The 15,425-nt window shown below is 43.1% G+C and overlaps 1 protein-coding gene across 5 annotated transcripts in view; it reads right to left on the reverse strand.

The window, feature by feature from the left end:
• CDC42BPB (CDC42 binding protein kinase beta) overlaps nt 1–15,425 on the reverse strand; it is a 132,868-nt gene that overhangs the window by 60,082 nt on the left and 57,361 nt on the right. For all 5 annotated transcript variants that reach the window (XM_066629280.1, XM_066629272.1, XM_066629264.1 and 2 more), the window contains exons 7-12: nt 13,776–13,976; nt 12,351–12,599; nt 9,239–9,318; nt 5,286–5,452; nt 5,070–5,189; nt 869–1,002 (exon numbers count right to left, since the gene is read on the reverse strand). In XM_066629280.1, the coding sequence (XP_066485377.1) occupies nt 869–1,002; nt 5,070–5,189; nt 5,286–5,452; nt 9,239–9,318; nt 12,351–12,599; nt 13,776–13,976 (951 nt within the window). The remainder of the gene's footprint in view (nt 1–868; nt 1,003–5,069; nt 5,190–5,285; nt 5,453–9,238; nt 9,319–12,350; nt 12,600–13,775; nt 13,977–15,425) is intronic.

Consider the following 15,425-nt stretch of genomic DNA (forward strand, 5'->3'; position numbering starts at 1 on the left):
GCTACATTATAAAAATGGGAGGTATAAGAGCATAAAGGTGAAAAACTATATATGCAGTATTATCTTCATTTTAGATGTCAAAAGGGTTTTGTGGCTCCTGAGGTTTTTTTTCCCCTCTGGAAAACAGGTCCAAATGGCTCTTTGAGTGTTTAAGGTTGCCGACCCCTGCTCTAGGGCAAGGGTGGCCAACCTTTCAACTTTAGGGCTCCTGAACCTTTAACAATTGTGTAGAAGAGGAAATTTCAGCAGGTACAACTTTTCATCTCACAGATGACAAACTGCAACTGCTGAAATTCCCTCCTCTACACAACTGTTAGGTTCAGGAGCCCTAAGTTGAAAAACTGGCCACCTCTGCTCTAGGGTACCAGCTTCCCCTCTCAATGTGTTTTCAGTAGCAGATCTGAATATCATCCCCACTAATCCCTCATCCAATTTATTCATAAATACACTGGGCCCAAAACAGAATCCTGAAGCAACCCACTTATAAATAACTTGATAAATGTTTAGCAGCTGCTCCACTGGAAAAATTCAGCTTACAGCCTTTTATCTACTCGCTCATGAACTACAACAGTACAATCAACATGCACAAAAGTAGAAATAAGGTTAAGATTTTAATCTGGATAAAAGGAATCTGGACTCTGATTGTTTGCTACTTTCTCCTGAAATGTATTGACTTGCTCAAGATACTATTTCTCAGCCAAATCTACCTCACAGGGCTAATTCCATATATGCTATCCAGAGCTCCATGGAGGAGGGAGTACAAGCATAGTGACACTGTTCCATATGGCAGGCCATATAATCTGCGTTATTCCTGTATTCCATGAGCAATCCGCATTTGCTAGGGTGAAGTATTTTCTGTGCTTAATACCTTATGGAGGTCCTCCTTCTCTTGTCTTAGTAGCCTGCATTGTTTTTCAAGACCTTTTAACTTGTGGGTAGAGTCTTCATGTTCTTGCCTTAGTGTTACTGCATCTTCAAGCTGTCGTTCTAATCTATTTGAGTCTATAAATAGAAAAAAGGAATTCTTTTGTACTGCTTTCATACAGATTGAACATGCAGCAATTCTGCATTATTTTTTTGTTACATATAATAAAATTAAACTGGACAGTCCAGAAACTAACAGCTTGTCCTTTACAGCAAAACACAATTGCAAAGTCCATTTATTGCAGACAGATTTACACGGTGGCCAAAAATTATATAAATTCCAATTCCATCTCAGCGTAGCCCAAATCCTGCACAAAAAACACACACATAAAAAACCTTGAAGGCAGAAAGTAACACTGAACTTTCTGTGATATGTATTTCCAATGGACAGATAGCATCCTTGGGTTTCTCCTTCCATTCACTCTAAGACATGCAAATGAGGCAGTTCTTAAACTGGGAGGGGCAACTTCTCCAGTTCAGTTCCAAAGATGAAAGACAATCCAGTAAAAAAACAAGATGCATTAATGACCTCAGATTGAACTGTTTAAGTGTGTATGATGTGAGAAATCCAAACAGCAGCACAGTGCAACAGAATTTGCTGGATTCTCCTGCCCAGTGTAGAGAAGATCACTTGTTCCTTTTGGGGTGAATAGGATGCTGTCCACTCAGTGTGAAGAAAAACCTTTTCACAGTAAGTCTAAATTTTTTTTTCTCTAGAAGTGAAGGAGGAAATCCCTGAACCGGATTTCCAATAACTGTCTCCCACAAGAATAGGTCCTTGGAGTCTTGCACTAATTGGGCCTGGATAATTTGCGGCATCACTTGTCTTCCAAATACAGCTCTCCTAGATAATTGTTTAGGTTATAACAACGAAAAAATGGAATAAATGTTGATGAGGTGACTTCTTTGCAACTCTGAGATAAATATTGTCCTTATGAAAAATGTAAAGTCCCTTCTGAACAGAGATGGTTTCTACCTCTAGTAATAGCTACTAGAAAACATATGTTTTAAGATAGGATTTGCAGTGAAATTGATCTGAGGTTTGAAGGTGGCTTGGTTGAAATCTTGTTGAACTCCCATGTAGCAGCCTGTGGATAGCAGAGCGGAACACAAGAGGAAATGCCTGATATGTGAAGTGAGAAAGGCCTTTAGGTTCCTTTTAAAAAATGAAGAGAGTGCTGAGACTAAGCACTTTCAGAGTGTTAGGATGGCAGCTCTTCTTGCAGGAAGGGTCAAGATGCTGGAGATGGATGTCAAAAGTGGTTTGAGGACTTTCAGGATAATTATCCTGACTAGCAGGATAATGTCCTCTACATAGGCTTGTAGATTCTCAAGCTTAAAGACCTCCCAGATGCAATTAAGGTGACAAACATTTTTTTCAGAGCAGCCATGCTTCCTCAGAATTTCCCTTGTCTCTACACATACAAGTGGCGCCCTTCCAAGTCCATACAGCTTGACTGAGAAAAACAGGGAGAGGGAGAACTGTCCACAGCTGGCAGGTGGAAATCTGAACCAGACCCTCCTTGATCAAGTTTGCCACAAGGATGATGTCTGCCTGTTCATATCTGATCTTCCTGAGAACTCTGGCCAGAAGGGCTGTTGGAGAAAATGCAAACAGAAGTTCTTTTGGCTTGTGAAAGGTCAGGGCGCCTGTGCCCCTGCTCCCTGAAATTCAGACCAATGTATCTGGAAAGTTTGGGGTTCACTGGGAAATGAACACGGTGATCTAAAAATCTGCTGGAATACTGCTGGGAGGAAGCTACATTCTGTCTGATCTAGATTGTGATGACTCAGCCAATTGGTGCTGAAGTTTCTCCATCAGCAACAATGAATTTCAGAAGCAATTGGACCTAGGAGAACAGTAGGCATGGATTGTTCATGAGAGAGGAAACTAGTCCCTCCATTGGTCGATATGGGTTTTGGCTATGTCATTGGTTCTGATCAAAGCAAGTTGAATGACAAAGTGTGAATGGAACTGAAAAGGGCAAATTGCATTTTCTCCAGGCTGGCAGCAGTCATAAAAGTAACTGCTTTGGTGATTTATAGATGCCTGGAGGGTGTATCCCTCCAGGATAAAGGTCAAAATCAGTTTAGACCATACCACAGAAGTCCTTGCAAAAATGGAGGTAGATGCCACAGCCTTGATGGTAAAAGAGGAAATCGTGTGTAATTTCTTTGCATCTTGATGTCTAGTTGGCAAAGTTGCTCAGATAATCATCTCCAGTTTCAGATATCACAGAACCAGTTACTAAAGCTGTCCCAGGGGCATCTACTAGGGGACATGAGGGAGCAAGGTAACTTGCTCAGGGATGCTGCAAGATAGGGATGCTGCAAGATGGAAAACCGGTCCGCTCCAGACAGGTGCTGGGCAGAATCCTTCTTGTTTTCTTGAATGCTGCCATCCACCTGGAGTTAGTCATCGGGTATTAGAAAGCGGCAGAGGGAGCCCTCTTTTCCTGATCTCACCTTCCTCCCTATCAAATACTAGAGTCAAAAAATCAGAAGCCAGTCTAGAACCTCATTTACTTGGAGTAAAAGGATGAAAGTGTGAAGAGAAGGCTTGGGTATGAAACTGCCTGCATGCACAGGAAGGCAAGTGACTCTGTGTTACTGCAGGGTGGGTGCTGAGGTGCTCCCTGGTAGCAGAGACATGCTGAAAACAGTAGTAGTAGATTAGAATGGGGTCAGCCAATCCCCGCTGGAGTCACTAGGAAGACTGTCTTATTACTAGCAGTCACACAGTGAAGGTTCTTTATATAGCTGTGAGTGAATGATGGATGAGGAAGGAAGCTTTCCCTCTCTATCATCAGGATGGTGGAGTTGGTGAAAACTAGTGACTGGAAAGAAAAATACTTCCTGACTGAAATAGTTGCATCCCGATAGCATTAGATTGTATAAACAGACTTTCCAAGGTTCCTTTAACCATTGAAAGTTTACTTCTGCTGAAGGAGAAAAGCAGAGGGAGTTGCAGAGAAAACTGGTTTCTGAACCAATCTGGTCACCAAATCCTTGGGGGCAGTAGCAAATCTTGCCTCCTACTGGGGACACGGAGCAAAGAACTGAGGAAGAGGGGAAAATTTGCCCACCAGACTGCTTAGCCCACTCTCCAACTCCTCTGAGTAGCAATGATTTGCATGAGCCTTGAAGACTGTTGCACAGGGTGCTCTTTGTTCTGTGTGGCTGGATGGGGAAGAGTCATTTTTGGCAGAATGGACTCTGTCTGAGAGCTCCAGCAGTTACCCCCAGGTAGGAAAGAAGGAGGAGTGGAGCCTAGGGAGGAGTCCATAGCTGGCTGTGCAGGATACTTAGCTTCCTGCCTTGACTATGAAGCAGCGCTGCTAGGTAGGGTGGCCTTCTCTTTTGGTTTGTTTTATCCTTTGCTCTCTCTGGCAGTGGAGCTTGAGGGGGAGGGTGGAGAAGGGCCATTGACCTTTACTGCCTCCTTTCTGCTACTTTCCAGGCTGAATTAATTAGTCACGCCTCTTGGGGGGGGGTCCTGCCAGCCTGGCTTGTCCTTTTCCTCTGGTTCATAGTTTGTTTGCTATGTAGAAATTAGACAGCAGTGAAATGCAACCTTATTCCACAGAGCATGACAGGCACAAACTGAGGAAAGTTGACTTTCCCCCAGGCTTAAGAACCACCTCATTTGCATAGCCAGATCTATGTGAGTAAGTAAGAGGAGCAATCCATTCCACAGTGCTCTCTTCTATTGTGAAAGAATAAATTATTAATAGCATAATTTTTGGCATTAGCTTATTCCACAACAGTAGATTCTACTTTTCAAAGGCCAGGATCCAATGAGAATTCTTATGACCTCAGAACCTCCCATAGTATTTGGACCTTCAAGTAAAGGTGATGCAACCTGCATGCTTGGTTGTAAGCCCGGGCAGGTTTTATCTTAAATTTCCATTAAAGTAATTTAATACAGTGGGAGACTCTCTGCCTGCATCTATTCCAGGATGTTCTTCCTGCAAGCCCAGGATTCAGAGTTGCCTCCAGAGAACGAGAGGGATGTACGCCACAGAGAGCCACAACAAGTTCCACAGATAAAGGTTGTGTCTCCTTGGGGAAGAAGCAAGATTAGGATTATCCTGTATTTCTTCCAGGGCTAGGGAGAAACCTATGAAAATAAACAAGACATGTACCTGCTATTTTGTTTTTCAACCGCTCAATTTCCTCATTCAGCTTTTTTATTTCTTTATCCCGGTTTGTGTTCGCTGTTATGCGAGCAGAACCATGAAGAGACTGAACAGCCTGAGTGGATTCTTAAATTGAAAGAAAAGTACAAAATGCTTAGTCAACATTAGTGTACTGCAGCCCTTCATCACAAGCAGCACTGAAGGGAAGTGACAACAGCTCACCTTGCAACTTTCTGCTCAGTTCCAGCTTTTCCTGCTCCAATCTTCGTATTCTCCTCTCATATGCCTCTATTTGTAAGCTATTTTCCAAGTCACGCTGTACATCTTCATCTTTGGTTATACCACTAGACTGTGTCACACTCTTCAGTGAGCCTCTATCAGAAAAACAGCTGGAATCCAAACATACCCGAACACATAACTTAATGAAACTGTTCAACCCTAAGCAGCAGTTTCCTCTTGGAAATTCAACAGAGGCAGAAGCTTGGAGGCAAATGCAAGGTGATATAATAGACATCCCATTACTGCAACTTCACCAGTATCTGCACTGATTTGCAAGTAAATAGCAGGAAAACACTGGGGAAAAATTATGAGGGGGTGAGTAATGAAAATCTCTGCATCCCCCCTTCATGGTTTTAAAATGTGCTAATGAACATTTTATATTATACTGTTTTGGGATCAAGCTCCTATACCTCAAAAGTCATCTTTGAAAACAGGATGTTGCCCTATATGGAGCCAGACCATTGGTCCATCTAGCTTAGCACTGTCAACATGGAATGGCAGCAGCTTTCCAAAGTTTCAGAAAGTAATTTCTCTGCCCTACCTGCAGTTGCTAAGGGTTGAGCCTGGGATCTTCTCATGCAAAGCAAATCCTCATTGAGCTACAACCTTTCTCTGATGTTTAATGCATCTTTCCTACTGGAAATGGCATGAGTTTAGATTAGACTCTCTTGCCCAGTGTCTGAAGGCAAGTCAGGATGTCCAGGTGACTATAATTTGACCAGTGAGACAGAACTGTGCCATCACCGAACACAGGGCAGTTAAGTCATGTAGGCCGCAATCCTAACCCCTTATGTCAGTGCTTTCCAGCGCCAATGGGACCTGTGCTGCATCCTGCAGTTGGGTGTCACTCACTGAGGCCTCCTCAAAGTAAGGGAATGTTTGTTCCCTTACCTCAGAGCTGCATTGCCCTTATGTCGGTGCTGGAAAGCACGGACATAAGGGGTTAGGATTGCGCCCGTAGTTAAGCCATTTTTGCCCGACACTGCATATACGCAACAGGGACCAAATGTATACACCTGTGGGCTGGATAAAAATGGGTTAAGAGATCAGTACATTGTCTGGATACTATCCATCTTTTGGGGAAAGAGGTGCTATGAAAGTCAAAGATCATTGTTGTTAACTAAGTGTAAGAAGTTGCATCCAACTCAGAATATTCTCATCCTTTTACCAATTTGCCACTCATTAGGAGGACTATGCCCAGGTCTTATTTATTTTCACATTTTTATACTGCCCTGCAATCAAGCTCAAGTAGTATACAGAGTTCCTTTCCTCTTTTTTTCCTCACAACTCTGTGAGGTTGGTTGGGCTGAAAGAGACTGACTGGTCCAAGGTCACCCAAGAAGAATCATTGCTAAGCAAGAATCTGAACCTGGACTGTCCCAGTCCAAAACCAGACTTATCTTTGCACTGCCTAAGCTTTTTGCACAAGTCTGCTTGTAGCTATCTTTTATTCATTTGTCTATTGTGTCAATTTAAATAAACTTCCTTTTACCTGTTTGGTCTGATTGACTTTAGAGTGGGTGGCCTTGCCACCATGATGCTAACCCTATGTTATTGTGTTTTGAGGATCTCCTCAATTAAAGATCAATAAGTCACCGGGCCCTGATGGCATCCACCCAAGGGTTATTAAGGAATTGAAGAATGAAGTTGCAGATCTCTTGACTAAGGTATGCAACTTGTCCCTCAGAACGGCCACGGTGCCAGAAGATTGGAGGATAGCAAATGTCACGGCTATCTTTAAAAAGGGAAAGGGGGGGACCCGGGAAACTATAGGCCGGTCAGCCTAACATCCACACCGGGTAAGATGGTGGAATGCCTCATCAAAGATGGGATCTCAAAACACATAGATGAACAGGCCTTGCTGAGGGAGAGTCAGCATGGCTTCTGTAAGGGTAAGTCTTGCCTCACGAACCTTATAGAATTCTTTGAAAAGGTCAAAAGGCATGTGGATGCGGGAGAACCCGTGGACATTTTATATCTGGACTTTCAGAAGGCGTTTGACACGGTCCCTCACCAAAGGCTACTGAAAAAACTCCACAGTCAGGGAATTAGAGGACAGGTCCTCTCATGGATTGAGAACTGGTTGGAGGCCAGGAAGCAGAGAGTGGGTGTCAATGGGCAATTTTCACAGTGGAGAGAGGTGAAAAGCGGTGTGCCCCAAGGATCTGTCCTGGGACCGGTGCTTTTCAACCTCTTCATAAATGACCTGGAGACAGGGTTGAGCAGTGAAGTGGCTAAGTTTGCAGACGACACCAAACTTTTCCGAGTGGTGAAGACCAGAAGTGATTGTGAGGAGCTCCAGAAGGATCTCTCCAAACTGGCAGAATGGGCAGCAAAATGGCAGATACGCTTCAATGTCAGTAAGTGTAAAGTCATGCACATTGGGGCAAAAAATCAAAACTTTAGATATAGGCTGATGGGTTCTGAGCTGTCTGTGACAGATCAGGAGAGATATATTGTGGTGGTGGTGGACAGGTCGATGAAAGTGTTGACCCAATGTGCGGCGGCAGTGAAGAAGGCCAATTCTATGCTTGGGATCATTAGGAAGGGTATTGAGAACAAAACGGCTAATATTATAATGCCATTGTACAAATCGATGGTAAGGCCACACCTGGAGTATTGTGTCCAGTTCTGGTCGCCGCAGCTCAAAAAAGACATAGTGGAAATGGAAAAGGTGCAAAAGAGAGCGACTAAGATGATTACGGGGCTGGGGCACCTTCCTTATGAGGAAAGGTTACGGCATTTGGGCCTCTTCAGCCTAGAAAAGAGATGCTTGAGGGGGGACATGATTGAGACATACAAAATTATGCAGGGAATGGACAGAGTGGATAGGGAGATGCTCTTTACACTCTCACATAATACCAGAACCAGGGGACATCCACTAAAATTGAGTGTTGGATGGGTTAGGACAGACAAAAGAAAATATTTCTTTACTCAGCGTGTGGTCGGTCTGTGGAACTCCTTGCCACAGGATGTGGTGCTGGCGTCTAGCTTAGACGCCTTTAAAAGGGGATTGGACAAGTTTCTGGAGGAAAAATCCATTATGGGGTACAAGCCATGATGTGTATGTGCAACCTCCTGATTTTAGAAATGGGTTAAGTCAGAATGCCAGATGTAGGGGAGGGCACCAGGATGAGGTCTCTTGTTATCTGGTGTGCTCCCTGGGGCATTTGGTGGGCCGCTGTGAGATACAGGAAGCTGGACTAGATGGGCCTATGGCCTGATCCAGTGGGGCTGTTCTTATGTCCTAAAAGTCTAAAGCTCAAGTCACATATCTGGGAGGAAGGAACTCTAAGACAGTTCTCTTCTGGTTTTAGCCTTTGTGGTGGTAGCAATTACTACACTTTTATTCAGAATAAGTGTGAGTTGGGGGGAAGGAAGAAGAGTGCTGGGCACAGAGTTCCCTTCATTCAGCTATCACACAGTACAAAATTTGCACTGCCTCAGCTTTATGGAGGAAGAGCAGGATAAAATCATGAGAAAAGAAAATAGCTATTACTTAGAAACCTATATACACAGTGGTATGTTAATGTCAACTTACCCCAAGATCAGAGTCCACAAATGATGAGCTCTCTCAATGGGCATTTTTAAATAATTTGCTGTATACTACAGCAAAATTTTGTTCATCCTTATTCCCAAATGAGATGAAGCTTCAATATATATAGCTGCATTTTGTTCACATTCATCCTTTTTAAAATCTTGTCTCTTCCCCCCCCCCCCATCTTCTCACTGATGAAATACGGATTGTCACTTTCTTAGGGCAGAGACCAGTCTGCTCACTTACTGAGAGCATTTTAAACTACAATTTAATCTGTTATGCTAATAGAAAGGTAAACCTAAGAATCTGGTTGTAGCATTGCTGCATATACCCTACATGTGAACACTCTTTCGCCTACCTGTCAGTTGTGTAGGTAAAACCAACAAAAGGTAAATGCAATCCAGAAAAACCAGTGTGAGAACCAGGCGGTATCATTTCCTGCATGTAAAAAGAATACAGGATTAAAACCAAGTGAAATCTGGGAAGACATGTCAGCTTCTCTGACCCAATTCCTCAAGCATAGGCTGAATAAAATGAATATTTCTTTGATTACATCTGCTTCAGAAGTTATGTATCAGGCTGACCCACTGCATATGTATGTATACACAGCTCACACTAATTTTACATATAAAATTATCAAAAAAAGGTAAAAACATACAAATAAGTTGAAAATTACTTCAGATAAAATAAGCTGAGGGTTTATTCAGCAGATGCTCCCAATGAGAAAACATCTGGTTGAGGCCCCCTCTATTTGTTTTGGATCCTGTAGAAGGCACCTACTTCCACCCATCTGCCGCACACAAAACCCATCTTCGTTCAGAGAAGCCCTGAGCTTTTCAAAAGCAGCAGCTTTTGCAGTAGCTCTGGCAAAGCTACTTTCTCCTACTAGATACAAAACAAATGGAAGGAGACTCAGATACATGTGCTTCCCATCTCATTAATAAATCAGCCTTCAAAAATGTTTTTGAACAAGGGATAGTTTACAATCAATACATTATGCAGAACAAGGTGATGAAATACAAAACATGAACATTTCAGGCTGCAAGTTGGCTGTTGTTTCTCAAGCTGGTGTAGCACAGTGTCTTAGGGTTCAATCCTATCCAACTTTCCAGTGCCAATGCAACCACAATGTAGTCCCGAGGTAAGGACACAAATGTTCCCTTATCTTGAGAAGGCCTCTGTGACTGCCTTCTCCCACACTGCAGGATGCAGCACACATCCTGCTGGCAAGGCTGCACTGGAGCTAGAAAATTGAATAGGACTGGGCCCTTAGAAAATGACCTGCCAATCAGGCCTTGTCCAGTCTGAATCTCATCTCTGTCACAAACTCACCAGGTGGCTTTGGAGAAGTCACTCCTTGTCAGCCTCATTTACCCAGTTGTCATACAGGGATAATATTACTTACATTACAGGATTGGCCTTTCATGAGCAAAAATTTCCCTGGACTGTAGTCAGCTATTAGGACAAGAGGTTCAGGACAGTGCACTCCTCAATATATTACTTTATTTCAGTGCTGAATTTATTTAAACATTTTTGTTTTTGTTTCTCACATGAGACAACATTACATTCCACTTGCAGTTGAAACAGTAGAGTGGAATCTACTTCCTCCATCTACTGCCAAATATTATGTCATATGTAAAATACCCAAATCAGGTTAAAATCAAAAGCAGCACAGCATGTGTTCATAACACATAGGTAAGCAACTTAAATTTTAGCTCGAAATAGCCTCCCAAACATAACATCTGTCTACAAAGTATAATACGTTGGCTTTGTCTGCTCCATCTTTTAGAGAATCAGGTTTATGATATGCTTGTGTACCCCCTAAATAACGTAAGACCACAGAAATTCAGTGTTGTCAAGGAAAGGAAGCTAGCAAAACCTGACATGAAAAGAGGCTTGTGTTGAGCAAGTAAAAATAATGTGGTAAACATCAGCCTAAAGGGTCTTCTGAAGTAGTGAGTGCAACATGGAACAGTTACTTAGACAGCTGGAATTCTAGGTGCTGGTCCAAAGAACAGAATGCTGGAAAATGTGTTTAATTCTTCTTTGTATTTCTAATGTTACCATTAGGAGCAATTCACATTCTACAGAAGCAAACTGTGGAAAAAATAACTTCTGTTTAAAATAGACCCAGAGTGTGCTTGCTGTTAAAATATCAGGAAACACTCTAGGATAATCTCAATTTCACTTCTCTATTTTTGCAATAACTTCTGTCAGGTGAAATATGTAACATATAAATATTATTTATAAGACAAATTAGTTCATCTAAAATGATAATATGTTACTGTCTACTTCATACCAGTGGCTTTTCAAATTGTGTTCTAAATAACCTTGTGTTTCTCTATGAGAAGATCAGTAGGGCTAAATGAGTTTCTCCAAAAGACAGTTTGTGAGCTCCTATTTATTTTTAAGACATTCTATAGTGGCTTACAATGAAAAGCTAAAAATAAAATAAAATCATATAAAGTAAGCAAGCAATAAAATGGCAGTAAGGCAGCAATAAAAAAGAACACAGTAATGAAAGAGGTTAAAGAGCAGTATCTCTTAAAAACCAGACAGAATAGAACTATCTTCACTAAATGACAAAAGACCTGCAACTATGGGACCAAATACTTCTCCTTAGGGTGGAGGTTCTACAGACAGGACATGACACTGGGGAAGGTTCTCTTTCAGGTCACTGCCAGTCAGATGTCTGACATTGGTGGGACACACAGGAGGGCCTTCCTTGCAGATCTCAACAAGTTCATACAGGAGAAGGCAGTCCTTCAGGTATCCCGATTCTAAGCCATTTAGCATTTTTGGATCAGAGTTTTGGACCAGTTCAATCTAGCGGTCTTCAAACTCAAGCCCACATACAGTACATGGCAATAATGCTGACAAGGTATCACCAATACAAGTATTACTGGAGCTGCAGCTGATTGTTTCAGGAATGAATGCAGTTAGCACACCAAATGGTTGAGCAAACACTCCTGGTCACTGCTGACCTACTACCGTTACCAGGCACCAGTTCCTAACCCTGGCTACTTCCTTGGTACATGATGGAAAGGAGAGATAGGTATCATTGGCATACTGAAGATACCCAACTCCAAATCCCCAGACTGCCCCAAGTAATTCCATGTAGTTGTTAAAACAGTATAGGTGATAAGACTGAACTCTGTAAAATGCTGTATGTCAAAGAGCAGCAAGTATGCTGTATGACAAAATGCTGTATGTTAAAGAGCAGCAAACCTCCCAAGATTCCACAGTGGAGTATCAAATATTCTCTGTAGTGCACTCTTAGGTCGAATAAAATTAAGGTGACGACCAGCATGATTGACCTCCACCTTGTAAATGGGCACTCCAGGACATTTCCCAGACTCCACTGCAATGTTTAGGAATTCTGTAGCAGATAAGACGATTAGGAAAAAAACTTCAAGAAAATATGTTTGAAAACTACTGCTTTACAGAACCACGAAAAAAATGTCACTCACAGGATTCCTTAATACATCATCATCTACATCAAAGTTTGATGTGTCAGAAGGGCTGCTAACTTCTGGAATGTAAGGTGCTTCCAAATTTCGAATATTATCCCAATCAAGTCCTTCAAAAAATGCATGGGACTTGAAATCCTCTATTCCGTTCTGCCCCAGACGACGCTCCCTACTGCAGATAAGCCGCTGAATTAGATCTTTTGCTTCTTCAGACACATCTGTAACATGGGATGGAAACTGAAATCTCTCCTGTGGAAGAAAAACAGAAAGAAAATATTTGGCTTGATGAGAAAATGCTGCATAATGGAATATTTTAAAATGTATTTACTGGAAGGTAAGAGTTAGAATGCAAGGGAAATTGATAAATTTGACTCATAAAGGTAAAATTTAGGAATTATAAGGCATAAGCAATCAAGGTAGGTGCTAATAAAACAAGATTTGAAAGAGATACTAACAGTGCAATCCTATCTTGCACTGGAACAGGCAGGCCAGGAGGACTGTGCTGTATCCAGCGTAAGATCAGGGCCAGAAGTGGCTCAGACGGAGGCAAGGGAAAACTCTTCCCCTTTACCCCTGGGTAAGCCACCACAGCCCGAATGGGTCTCCTTGGACATACACCACCTCAGGAGGTGGCACAAGTCCAAGGAGATCAAAGCGGAGCCGCTCCATGCTGCTTGGGGAATGGAGCTGGGATCTGGCATAACTGCCGAGTCCCAGCCCCACCTCCCCACTCCCCACACCCACCCGCCCCCTAGAATGCCCTCTGCCCGCCCTCCCCGTCCCAGAATGCCACCCTCCCGCCTCTTCTTCACCCTCCCCAGACCCTTGCATTGACCAAGCTTGGCCAATGCAACCCTCCCACTGCCTCCACATCCCCACTCCACATTGGGACTCCCTGCACTTGCACCAATTTAAAGAAAGCCGTTGTCTTAAAGCTCTTTAGCTAGCAGAGATTTGGGAAGAGAAAGGAGTAAGGGAGGTTTCCCCAAGGCCATCACTACCGGATCCACCCCCTTCTGCAGCCCCCGCACCCCCATTCTGTCCTCCTCCCACCCGCCCACCCCCTGCTGGTAGCAGGTGGCCAGTGATCCTCCAACATGTGTGGGAAGACCTTACTGCCAGCGCTCAAGTAGCACTCTACTCAGAAAGCTGCCAGAGAGTGCTTTACGAGCACTTTGCCGCAGTCACCAAGAGCCAAATGTGTGTTCCACAGGCAGCAGGGTCCAAGAGAACTGGGCTGTTAGGCACTCAATTACTGGTATCTTACAAGATGTTTCAAGAAAGCTGTTATCTTAAAATCCCATCAAGCAATGCATTCCCTTCCCTTGCAAATCCCTCCAAAAGAATACCAGAACTGTGTTACATACTGTAACATATGCAAAGTGAGCACTTCCATCAATTTCTAGTTCAATGTATGATTCTTACTTCATGATTCATAATCTTCCCATAGGTTTCCACCAGTGACTCTGCATAAAAAGGTGTTTCACCATATAACATTTCATACATGCAAACACCCAGAGACCACCAGTCGCATTCAGGCCCATATTTTCCCATGCCATCCTCCATTGCTTGTAGTATCTCTGGAGAAATATAGTCAGGTGTGCCCACTGCTACTGAAGATTGTACCTTTAAAATAAAACAAAATATCAGGTCTTGAAAGAGTCCCTCGCACATAACTGCATAAATGTAATCTTGCATTACTGAGATTACAAGACAATAGGCTAGAAAATACAAAGTCACGCAGAAATTCTTACAATGGTTATTTTGAGTGAAGACATGAAATAGCAGTTTTCTATTCCATATTTCATATTCCATGAAATAGCAGTTTTCAAAATTTATAGTTCTACCAGCTTAGGGTCTCACAGCCCAATCCTATCCACACTTTCCTGGAAGTAAGCGCCATTGACTCTAGTGGGACTTATTTCCAAGGAGACATGCGTAGGATTGGGCTCTCAAGTTCCCAACATATAACAAAATCTCTGGATGGTTTCAGGCTTTCATATTTCAATATATCACACAATTAAGGGAGCACTTACAGCCACTGTTCCCTTTAAGGTGGGTGGCCATTTGGTCATGCCACTTGAAGCTCTAGGAAGCCAAGCTCTGTGCAGCTCAGAGCTCGGTGTTTCTGTAAGTCCAGCAATAATGTGTGATATCACCATGCATCTGAAAATGGTGCTGAGTCACCAGGCAGCAACATTTCGCTTACAACCATGTTTATTTTGCTCAATGAAAACTTCTGACAGATGATGCTACTTTGCCTATGAAGGTAGGCAGGCAGAGCCCACTGTCATTTGTCACATTCTATTGTTTCCAGTGACCCCCATACTCCTGACTTTGCCAGGTTTTGTGCAGCTGCAATGTTAAGATACATGCCAGGTATGTGTAAACTTGGGTTCAGGGCTTAAATGGAACTGCATGAGTGAAACATTTAGGGCAAAAAGCTGCTCCTACAGTACAGAAGAGACTTCCCTTGAAGATAAAGTATTATAGTCTTAGATTCAATTTACAGGTGTGCCCCCTTACCTACAGGGGTTCTGTTGCGGAACCAACCCACCCCCTGCACATAGCCAAAACTATACATACGGGCAAGCACTTGTCCCCACCGTCTGGACCCACTGGAGGCAAGGGGAGTCCGGCTCCCCTCTCCTCTGAAGGGGCTTCTAAGCTCAGCTGAGGCCGTGGATGCCTATCCATGGCCTCTGCCAGGCTCGGACTGTGCTCGGCAGCTGAAAACAAGTGGCTTCTGGCTTCTCCATAAAACTGGAAGTGACATTTTAATGCCTTATAAGGCACTGGGAGGGGGGCCACAGACCCAATCCACAGATATGGAATCTGCGAATGTGGGGGCCCCCCTGTATTTAAAAATGAGCTGTTGAAACAAACAGTACCATTTATTGTAGCCTGCTGACTTAGAGAACTACTTACCACCTCATCCCACCAAAAGCCTGTCCTGTGAGTTTAAACTTGTAGAAGATGAACTGCTTTGACTACAAGACCAACAGCACAATTCTATGCATGTCTAGTCAGATCTAAGGCCCTATACATTCAATGTGACTTACTCCTAGGAAAGTG

This window comes from Tiliqua scincoides, chromosome 1 (genome assembly GCF_035046505.1).
Source record: "Tiliqua scincoides isolate rTilSci1 chromosome 1, rTilSci1.hap2, whole genome shotgun sequence".
Taxonomy (NCBI): Eukaryota; Metazoa; Chordata; class Lepidosauria; order Squamata; family Scincidae; genus Tiliqua; species Tiliqua scincoides.